Here is an 11,303-nt window from a genome sequence, read left to right on the forward strand (position 1 = left end):
GCCGCGAGTTTTGCTAATTTTTTCCTTAGGATAAAGGCCAGTGTTAGGCCTGAGTTGATTTAAATAACAAAGTTAAATAACATAGCAATCATGACAGTGGCAGGTGGGCAACTAATCCTCCTCCCGTTGGTTTCTAGCTAATACCACTAATTGGGGGGTTAGCTGATTCTTCCTGAGCTCAGAATATGGGCTATAGTTGACTTGTTTTGAAATCATATGTATATATATATGATACACATTTCCTACCGTTAAAAAAAAAAAAAAAACCACCACAGTGACTAGGACTTTGCTTGGACTTTGAGGGGTCCAAGAAGACCAGAAAGTTCCACATGGCACCTGGAGAGCACTCGGGAAGGAAGCCTAAGTGGTCAGGGCCCACCTGCCTCCTGCCCCGCACCATCCTGGGTCAGGCCCCTCAAGAGGAACAGCAAAGCCTTTGCTCTGATGGAGCTGCACCCAGAATCCCAGCATCCTGGTGGGTTGGGTGGAGGCCACGCCTTGGGCCTCTCTGTGTCCTGATGCACCTCCAGGAAGCACCGGAATTCCAGAGAGGCCAGCTGGAAGCCACATCTTTGGTTCTGTGCCTCCACCTTGGGGGAAGGGAAGAGCACACACTCCCGGGGAACAGTCTGGGAGGGACCAACGGTGCCTAGGACCAGGGGCCCACATTCAGACGCCTACACGGTTCCGGTGGGCCGTGAGGGACGCAAGCGAGCCATGCTCTTGGCACAGACAGCATTTTAAACATGTAGGGTGTTTAAATTTCCTAGAACTCTCACTAAGAGTTAGTTCCCTCCCTCCTCAGTTTTACTTGAAACATTCAGCTCTCATTTGCCTTTATCCCTTGCCCCTATGTTTTAGTAGACATTGGCCACAAATACCTCTTTCCTCCAAACTGTACTAAAAAAGGGAAGCAACCGCCCAAGTATGATGATAAGGGGCGACTGACACTGAGGCCATGATGGCTGGAAGACAGTTGGGAGTGGTGGGGACTGGGACAACCTGTCTCTGCCATCCAAAGGGGGCGCTCCTGCTCACCTTTAGAAGACATGCAGGCCCGGGCTATCTGGATGATGAGATTTTTCCAGAAAAGGCATTTTTAAGCAGTAGCCTCTGATTTTTTAAATGCCAGCAGTGGGGATTTCCCAGGTGGTCCAGTGGTTAAGACTTTGCCTTCCAGTGAAGGGAATGTGGGTTGGATCCCTGGTCGGGGAGCTAAGATCCCACATGCCCCACGGCCAAAGAACCAAAACATAAAACAGAAGCAATATTGTAACAAATTCAATAAAGACTTTAAAAAAAAACGCCAGTAGTGAATTAAAAAATATATTCTTCAACTACCTGGACACCGAATAAGGCTAATGTGAGGTTGCTGGTTTATGACTTCAGGACCCCTGAGCTTTCACGATGCTAAACCAGGGAGAAGTTATGGGCAAATTGATACCCAGAGCAGGGGCAGGGTGCAGCCTGAAACCCTCCCTCTTTCTCCTGGGGTTCTCTGCCTGCCCCGCCCTCCCCTGTGGGCAGCTGTGACCCACACCCAGCTGTCCTGGTGGGTGATGTGTCCATCGCAGTCATGGCAGCTTCTGGGCTGGGACCGAGGGGGATGCAGCCCAGGGTCTGGCTTCCCACCGAAGCTAAATGAAGGAATGGTTACGTGCTGACATCCAGCCTGTGTGTTCCCCTCATGGAATTGGCATCTGCAGCATGGACACGCACCCAATGGCCCTGGGTAAAGTGAAGTTTATTTGTAGGCTGTGGTTTAAAAGGGTTTTTAATTTTGAAAAAGTGTTAAAGCCATGAATTGCAGGGCTCCACATCCCAGGGGCTTCCAGGCCGGCTCTCGAGTGAGAGGTAAGGTCATGGTGAGGGCAGGGGTCTGGGCAGGCTGGGGGAAGGACTCACTTCTTGACCTTGCCCTTGCCCTTGCCCTTGCCCTTCTCCTTCACTTTGCTCTTGCTCCGCTTCTTCTTGGACCTGAGCATGGAGCGGACCAGGTAGCCCCTCCACAGGGCCTGGATGAGCGTGGCAGCCCGCACCATGCGCACCATCTCCTGCTCGGCTTCCAGCCTCTTCTTGGCGTTGATCTCCTGCTCGGCCCGGATCTGGGAGAACTCTTCCACCAGCACGTCATGCCGTCTCTTCAGCTCCTCCAGCTGGAGCTTTTCCTCTTTGTGGATGACATCCAACTCCTCGTACTCATCCTGGGGTGAGAGGCAGGGGGTAGGGGTCTCCAGGCACAGAACACCGCCTGCCACCATCTTCTGTTCCCACCCTTCCCGAAGGCGCTTCCACCCCAGTAATGCCGCCTACGCTAAGCCTTTCCGCATCTGAGGCCCAGATGAGAATGGGAGAGCTGACGCGGTCCATCTGAGTTTACGGTGGGACCCAGCTGAAACAGTTTCAGGAAGGAGGAAAGAACACGGCTCATGGGCTGGGCAGGCTGGGCTTCCAATCTCAGCTTAGCCACATCTTGAGGGGCTTCACCTTTCAAGCCATCATTTTTCCTCATCTGAAACATGGGGACAATTCCAAACCCAGGAGCAGGGGTGGGAGCTATTTCCAGGATTAAATGACGGGATGGATGCAACCTCCATCCCCCCCTCCCACCAGGCATCTACCAGAAGAAAAGTACTTCCAGAGGACACAGAGCTAAGTGGACTCGGTCTCTGCCATCATTAACCCACCACCCTCATTGGGAACAGAGAAACAGGAGCACAGCCTCCAAAGTCTCCCCCTTCGTAGAGCATTCAGGATCATACAGCACACCTGACGTTGACCACTCAGAGGCTGATGTCACTTCCAGTGCTCACCAGGCCCCCCTGCCCCAAAGTCGGGGCTGTGGGCCACCGATGTTATCACAGAGCTGGGTGGAGGCTTAAGGGCACCCCGTTTTTAGGCTACTATTCCCTGAGCACCTCCTCCAGGCCAGATCCTGTGCTGTACAAGCACCTGTGACAACAGTGACTCGTTCAATCCCCACCATGGTTCCAGCGTGGGTGTTACTGTGATCACATGCAGAAATGGGCTCAGAAAGGTCAAGTCCCTTACTTAGGGTCACACAGCGAGTAAGTGCCACTAGAGTAGAACCTCCAGATGACAATGGGGACTTTCTTGACCGCTGGAGCCCAGCACCTGGCACATCTAAGCACTCGGTAGAAAGTTCCTGAGTGACTGAGTGAAGTGGTGGAGGTGAATGCTTGAATCCCATGGGGATGAGTCCCGGCTTAGGGGGCCGCTGGCAGGAGCTGAGCAGGAGGGAACGGGGAGTCTGGGAAGTTGACAGTAGATGGAGCCAAGATCTTCGGGCCTGGGGTCAAGCACATCTTGGTGGCTCGCAGCTTCCGGCTCCTTCCTTTCCCACCACTCCCCTCACTGCCCCAGGCTAGACAAACCCTTGAGCCTAAGGAAGGGGCAGGGAAGCCACTCTGGAGAGGCCCAGAACTTGGCATAGACCATGGACCATACATACTAGGGCTTCTCTTCTCCACCCCTCACCCCCATTCCTAGAGGATCTTGGGAAACACACTTGAGAGAGACTTAGGCAGACAAATACCTGCTTTTCACTCATCTCCAAATCGTATTTCTGGATCCAGTTCTCAATTTCCGTTTCCACTTTATACTTTTTCTAAAAAAAATTCAGTTAGTCATTGTGTGATGGATTAATATTAATCAATTATTAATATTAATGGATATTTTATTAATAATAATATTATTGATTAACATTAATTAATCCACAATTAATTATTAAAATAATCCGTTAATCCATAATCCAATATTAATACTAATATTAACAATAAAAAGCACTCAGCCCGCTCTGCATCCGCAGGCCGTGCATCACGCCTCGCCTCCTGAATCCACATCACAAGGTACGTTCTCCATTTCACAGGCGAGGACACGGAGGATCAGATGTGCTAACTCACTTGGCCCAAGATGACAGAGCTCACGGGTGGTGGAGCTTGGATTTGAAGCCAGCAGTCCAGCTCCAGAACACTGTAGGCAGAGGGAGCAGCAGGTGCAAAGGCCCTGAGGTGGGAACAAGCTGGTGATGTTTAAAGAGTAGGAACTGAGCCAGTGTGGCTGGAATGGCATGGCCGGGGAGGGGAATGGTCCCGTTGAGCTCAGAGTGAGAAGCTGTGTCACAGAGGGAGTGTCAGCAGTGGAAGGAGTTTGGTTTCTAACGTAAGGGAGAGTGGAAGCTGTTGGGTGGAGTTAGATACAGTGGAGGAACATGACCTAATTTTGTTTTTAAAAGATCAGCTCCTGTACATACAATGGAATGCTATTCTGCCATAAAAAGGAGTGAAGTATTGGTAAATGCTACGTGGATGAACCTTGAAAGTGCAATGCTAAGTGAAAGAAGCCAGACACGAAAGACCACATATTGTATGATTCCATTTACATGAAGAGTCCAGAATAGGCAAATCCATAGAGACAAAAAGTAGATTAGTGGTTGCCAGGGACTGGGGGGAGGGGGATGGAGAAGCTACTTAATGAGTACAGGGTTTTATCTGGAGGTGATGAAAATATCTTGGAACTAGATAAAAGTTGTCGTTGTACGACATTGTGAATATACTAAGTGCCACTGAATAAATTTAAATGGTTATATTTTATGTTATGTGAATTTCACCTCAATTAAAAAAAAAATCAGCTCCTTAGTCCTACAGTGCAAGAGTTCGTAACTTGGGCACCATGGATGGGCTGGCTTCAGGGGGCCTGTGACCCAAGAATTGCCCTGCACCATGGGTATGTACTTCTGAGCCTTTTCATGGGGGAGAGGCCCAGTGCTTCCATCAGATGCTCAAAAGTGTAGTGAAACAATAACGAATCTGAGAACAAGTGTTAGAAAGGGTGCCCTTTGTGAGGAAAGGGAATCGGAAGCAAGCTGGATGCATGCTGGGCCTGGGTCCTAGCTGAGACGATGGAGAAGGCAGATGAAAAAAGGATATTTATTGAGCACCTACTAGGTGCTACCAGCTGGCTACCCATCATCCCATCTAATTCTCATAGCAACTCATTAAGGCCTATTCAATCGCTTTCATTTTTAAAATGTGAAAACTAAGGCTCGGAGGGAGTTAAGAGATTTGCCAGAGGTTTCTGTGCGCCTTTCATTTCCTTTGCAGGACTGGTGGGTATCATCCTCCTTGTGAGCCTCAGAGGAGTTCAGGAACTTGCCCAAGGTCACAGAGCTGGCCTGCAGCAGGACCTGATCTCTCTGCCCCCAGTCCCTGGGCCTGTGTGCTGCTCCCTCCCGCCTCCCGAGGGATACTGCATCCATCCTGGGCTTCCCTGCACCCTTCCCCCCAGGGAGCTGCTCCCCAGGTGGCTGGAGCAGCCCTGCCCCCCACCCCAAGCCCTGCGCCTGGCCCTCCCTTCACCCCCTCCCCTGCCCCAGTGGCCCCATTGTCCCCACCGCCCCGCTTTCCCAGGGCACCTTCCTCAGCGCCTGCTCTGCCTTCCAGTTCTCCATGACCAGGCTGTTGAACCGCGACTGCAGCAGCAGGATCTCCTGCTGGATCTTGGCCACCCGGGCCTGCGAGGCCTGGAAGTCCGCCTTCTGCTGCTCCTCAGCCTCCTGCTTGGTGCGAAGGAGGCTGTTCTCTGAGAACTTGGGCACCTGGTGCAGGTGGTTTTTCAGTTCTTGGATCACGAAGTTCTCCTTCTCTACCTGGGCCAGGAAGAAGAGAGGCTCCAGGATACCTCCGCGATCATGAGGCATCACAGGAGAGGCTGGCATGCCTGCAGCCCCCTCAGGACAGGGCGTTACCACCTCACCAAATCCCAGCCCTGGCCCCGGAGGACGGGGACAGCCTGCCTAGAGACCGGGAAATTGAGGCTCAGGGGGGTTGAGTCTGTCTGGGGTTGTGCAGCTGAGATGGAATTTGAAGCCGGGTCTGTCTGATCCAGAGCCCACGTTCGTGGCCGCCATCCTCTATTTCCCGGCGTGAGTGAAGTGCACAGGCGCGCCTGAGCGGGGTCACAGGAGGAGAGGTCTGCGACAGCGCGACGCTCCTGCCGGGTCACAGCAGGGGAGTGCCTAGTTGCCAGGGACACTTGGCGCGATGCATGAAAGTGTGAGATAAACACACGCCACAGGGATTGGCCCCCCCCACTCTCCCCTTGAGGGCCTGGCTTGGCTCCTGCCCCTCAGTCGGTTCTAAAACAGGAATTGGTTGTAGTGAGGTGGATGGACCTAGAGTCTGTCATACAGAGTGAAGTAAGCCAGAAAGAGAAAAACAAATACCGTATGCTAACACATATATATGGAATCTAAGAAAAAGATGGTCATGAAGAACCTAAGGGAAAGACGGGAATAAAGACACAGACCTACTAGAGAATGGACTTGAGGATATGGGGAGGGGGAAGGGTAAGCTGGGACGAAGTGAGAGAGTGGCACGGACATATACACACTACCAAACGTAAAATAGATAGCTAGTGGGAAGCAGCCGCATGGCACAGGGAGATCAGCTCAGTGCTTTGTGACCACCTAGAGGGGTGGGATAAGGAGGGTGGGAGGGAGACGCAATAGGGAGGGGATATGGGGATATATGTATACATATAGCTGATTCACTTTGTTATACAGCAGAAACGAACACAACAATGTAAAGCAATTATACTCCAATAAAGATGTTAAAAAAAAATAAATAAATGAAAAATAAAATAAAATAAAATAAAACAGGAATTGGGGTTCGGGGGCGCCGCTGTTTCGTAAATAAACTCCAAAGGCTGATCACAAGTGCTAGGGTGTCCCTCTGAACACACGGGGGCTGTGGCTGGCTCAGGCCAGCAGCCTCGGGCTGGGGGCAGCGGGCAGCCGGGCCGCAGCGGGCCTGAGCTCACTTCCTGTACTCAGGGAGTGGGAGGCGGGGCGGGGAGGGGTTTGAGGCAAGCCTGTCCTGTGGGCAAGTCTTCAGCCTTCAGGGGTTGGGTTTGAAGCAGGCAGTACTATTTGCAGTCAGAGCTTTTCTTGTGGACCCCTCAACATGCCTTATTGGTGTCATCCTCTCATTTTACACTGAGATCCAGTGACCTGATGAAACCTGCCCACTTGGCAGAAATGGAATTTGACCCCAGGTCTGTCCAACTTGGCAGCCCCAAGCTGTTTCCACTACCCGAATGAGACTGGCAAAGCCACTTGGAAGTCCTCTTCCTGTCCCTAGGTGACACCCCTCCAACCTATGAGTGGTCTCCCCTGAGCACCCAGGAGCCTGTCATCTCTCAGCAGATAATTACCTTGTCCCCCTTTTTGTGCCAGGCCCACTGGGGACACAGTGGAAGGCCAAGAGAGACAAGGTCCCTGTCCTCTTGTCGGGGAGCCAGACCCCAATCATATCATCAAATCATCACACAAATAGTCATCAACAAACCCTGATGAATGCTGTACAGGACAAAGTCGGAGAGAACATAAGGAAGGGGGGACCCCCCCCCGAGCTAGTACATCGAGGAGGGAGGGTGGCCTTGATCTCTCATCTATCACAGGGTGATGAAAATGTGGCAGTGCTGGCTGGCTGTCCCCCAGGACCTGTTCTCCCCAGAAAGGCTGTAGAGCAGAATGTTTCACTGGGAAGGTGGCCCCAGCTACAGACCACTTTCCCAGCATCTCTAGCACTCGGTGTAGCTAAGAACTGTATGAATGCTGCTTCTAGGTGATGTCCCAAAAGGGTAGGACAAAGTCCCCTCCTCCCCTTTCCTCCTTCCTGCTGGCTGGACCAGTGGTGACATGACGGTGGAAAGCTGGAGCAGCCTTCTGGGCCCACAGTTAGAAGTCCCATGTGGGGGACAGCAGAGAAGCCAGCAGCAAGGAACCTGGGCCCCTGATGAGTTTACGAAGCAGAGCTTCCATGCCAGCTCTCTGTTAAACAGAAATACATCACCAGCTTGACTAAGCCACTGTCATTTGGGGTCTCTGATTTGGCAGCCAAACCTATACTTATATGCCACTTCCCAGGGACTTTGCTAGTTGTTAGTGCGAAAATGTGTGTAAAGAATAACACATAGTATGTGTCCCCAGATGGTTATTATTAGGTTGGGATCATGTTATCCTTTCCCCTCTTAAAAATTCTTCTAGAGCTTCCACTCCTCCTACCTGCCCCTTACCCTCAGGACAAAGACCACATTCCTCGATTAGGCCTCAAAGGCCCTGTGTAATCTGTCAGCAAAGCCTCAAATTAAGTATTTACTATCCAGCCTTGGCCTGGAAGGTCTCTCTCTACCTCACTTGCCTGGTTCACTCCCTCTCATTCTCCATGTCTTGACTTCAACGTCCCTGAGTTCCAAGTTCAGGTTTCCTATAACACTGTCTTATAGCACCCTATACTTACCCTTCCTTGTACTTCTCAAAACTGTAATTAAATCAGCTCTTTAAGACCTACCTTCCCTATCATGAACTCCATGAGGCTGGGACCATGTGGACTCATCATTTATAAGACCTGGCACCTGGTAAGTGCTCAAAACAATATTTATGGAGTAAATGAATGAAAACAGCTATTTAAATCACTGAGGAAAAAACCCAACTGCCAAAAGATTTGGGCTCCTCCCTGGGGCTCCTTCTATACCCTGACCAATACTGTGCAGTGATACCTCTGCATCCCTGTTCCTCACGCAGACTGCCAATTCATTTTCCAGTGTATCGATGATTTCTTGGTTCCTCTGATTCCGTCTGGTGATGTCCTGGAGGAACTGAGTCTTGTCTCTGGCTTCCATGGGACTAGTGACTAGCTTCTCAAACAGGAAACCTCGGAGTTCTACCAGGCTATCAATAAAACTCTGGGCTTCCGCACTTCTGCCCGGGGTCTGCACCTGCAACAGACTGGCAGCCTGGGGGTTACTGAGCAGGAATCTCACGATGTTCTTGGTGGATCCTTTGATCTGCTGCATAAGGGGTGGGAGGTGGGATTTCTGCACCTTTATGGAGAGGACACGGTCTCGGAACCACGGTTCATCCTCGAACTCTTCTTCCTCCTGCAACTGCCTTTCTTCCTCCTGCAGGTAATTGATGCGATCCAGGAGGATCTGGCAAAGGTCCTCGTGCTCTCTCACTGCTTTCATGATGTCCTCCCCCAGCATCCCCTCCAAATTCTTGGAGCTGGATGCCACGTATGACAGCAGGGTCACCCACTCCACCTTGTGAATGGTCTCGTCCAGGACGGACATGATCCTTTTGGTCTCGATGGTGGTGAGTTTGGTCTTGGTAGGAGGCAAGGGTTTTGGCGGGGTGGTGGACTTTTTGGTTGTCTGTGCTATCAGCCTTACTCTGTTGACGTCAGGGTCTTGGTAGAGAGGGGCCACGGCAAGGACGTCCAAAGCCATTTTATGAGCGGTCTTCTTCGCCTTTGTACGCCCTGAGAGATTGAGACTTTGGTGGACTATCTGGGCTTCCTGCTTTTATTGTCTCTGGCAACCCTGAAAAAGGAAGGAGTAAGTAGTCAGCAGAGTCAGGCTGACTTCGGGATGGCTGGTGTGGCCACAGCAGCCGTAAACTGTTGACGTGGAGAGTCTGTCTTAGATGCTCTGCAGCTTTTACACAGAACCTCTCAAGGAAAGCAGTTTTTAGCTTTGTAACAGTGCTCAGGGCCCCAAGGGTAAGGGGACCATGTGTGGAGCTGGGTCTCAGGCACATGTGTCAGGCAGGGACCAACCAGGAATACAGGCATCATTCTAGGTATTCAAACACAGCAACCAGTTACGTGGGTGATGGAAGAATTGAGAGGCCAACCAGGGGGAGGGAAAGCCACCCAGCGATTGTCAATGGCAGGAAACCACGAAGGAGGAGGAAGCGTTGGGTTTGGGGATCAGGGCCACCCAGGGGAAGCTGGAGCCACAGCCATTTCCTGTCCAGGAGTCACTATAGCCCCAGTGGAGCTGTGGCCACTGCCGGAAATGCAGCCCAAAGCAGAGAGAAGAGGAGAAATCTGGTTTCTCCCTTTGTCCAGCCTTCCAGTCTAACACCAGTGCCTCCCACTGACCAAATCCAGTGGGAAACCAGGGACAAGGGAGCCTGGGCAATGCAGCCTGCAGGGGTCAGCAGCTGGAGACAGAGCGGAAGAGGGACAAGCAAATAATGGTGCTGAGAGCGAACAGCATGAGGACCAGCACAGCGCATTTGCATTGGCTTTTAAGAATGGATTAAGGGCTTCCCTGGTGGCGCAGTGGTTGAGAGTCCGCCTGCCGATGCAGGGGACACGGGTTCGTGCCCCGGTCCGGGAAGATCCCACATGCCACGGAGCGGCTGGGCCCGTGAGCCATGGCCCTGAGCCTGCACGTCCGGAGCCTGTGCTCTGCAATGAGAGAGGCCACAACAGTGAGAGGCCCGCGTACCACAAAAAAAAAAAAAAGATCAGCCCTGTAGTCATCTATTCAGGTATTCATTGAGCCCCTGGGGTTATAAAAAAGATACAAGGTATAGTTCCTATCCTCCCAGAGTTTACCTTCCCTTCGTCTCAGCTCAAATATTAGTGTCATAGTGAGTGCTTTACTGACACCTGATGTAAAATATAAACCCTCTCCTTCTCCCCCACCCTCCCAGTCCCCTTATCCTGTTTACTTTTTCCGCAGGTTAATTTTCACCATATGACATCTGTCCATGGACCTCTTTATTTGTTTATTGTCTGTCTTTCCCCTCTTCTAAAAAGTAAGCTCCAAAGAAGGCAGAGGCTTTATCAATTTTCATGACTCCTGAATTCCCAGCACGGAAAAAAACTGATATTCATCCTGGGGAGAGATCTGTTGCCACCACTACAGGTTACCTGGGCCATTTCAATTTTTCATACTGTCTGTGGATGTGAGAAACGTTTTGAAGAAAGAACCATTAGGACCTGATGCATGAAGGACAGTTTTGAGCTTGGGTGGGGATGGGAGAGAATGGTGGGGCCCTTGAGAATCTAGGGAAATCGGGAGAGGAAGTTTAGAAGGGAAGATAGGGACTTCAGTTTTAAACTCATCGAGCTATAGCTGCCGTAACTGGAGTAGACAGTGGGCAAGGATGTCTCGGCCTTCCCGCGACCTGTTTGCTCTTCATCGGGGGACAGCACCCCACTTTTCCTTTGAGGAGCTCATCCTCTCTCTCCCTGTGTGTGGTCTTGGTGGGACTGCCAATCAAACAATCCTGGTCTCTGCCTCCTAAGAACCCTGAAGAGTGACTCATGGATGAGAAATGGCAGGACCTGATTCATGCCCGTGATGGGTTCCTGAAGATTCTGCTACCAAGATCCCCAGAACTTCCTTGGCTGTCGTCCTGTCTGAGGGCTGGATCTTCAGCTTTTCCTTCACCATTTTGCTTAGCCAGGGTTAGTTTCTGTTGCTCG

The 11,303-nt window shown here is 51.4% G+C and overlaps 1 protein-coding gene across 1 annotated transcript; it reads right to left on the reverse strand.

Moving 5' to 3' along the window:
* Positions 1-1,756: 1,756 nt before the first annotated feature.
* On the reverse strand, positions 1,757-9,389 carry DRC10 (dynein regulatory complex subunit 10). Its single transcript, XM_081252881.1, has 4 exons — positions 8,581-9,389; positions 5,435-5,668; positions 3,557-3,628; positions 1,757-2,204 (listed from the first exon to the last, which is right to left on the reverse strand). Exons 1-4 carry the CDS (start codon positions 9,307-9,309, stop codon positions 1,902-1,904), a joined length of 1,338 nt encoding a protein of 445 aa, XP_081109007.1. The 5' UTR covers positions 9,310-9,389; the 3' UTR covers positions 1,757-1,901.
* Positions 9,390-11,303: the final 1,914 nt, after the last annotated feature.

The sequence above is a fragment of the Mesoplodon bidens genome (genome assembly GCF_964165515.1).
Source record: "Mesoplodon bidens genome assembly, chromosome: 13".
NCBI classification, from domain to species: domain Eukaryota; kingdom Metazoa; phylum Chordata; class Mammalia; order Artiodactyla; family Ziphiidae; genus Mesoplodon; species Mesoplodon bidens.

Bases quoted from the DNA above. Each gene is read 5' to 3' on its own strand.
- DRC10 (XM_081252881.1), bottom strand. From the start codon at position 9,309: ATGGCTTTGGACGTCCTTGCCGTGGCCCCTCTCTACCAAGACCCTGAC. The intron at 5,669-8,580 runs GTATCACTGCAC...TTCCTGGCCCAG, and splicing joins TGAGGAACAGGGATGCAGAG to GTAGAGAAGGAGAACTTCGT. The intron at 2,205-3,556 runs GTATTTGTCTGC...CTCTCACCCCAG, and splicing joins TGGAGATGAGTGAAAAGCAG to GATGAGTACGAGGAGTTGGA.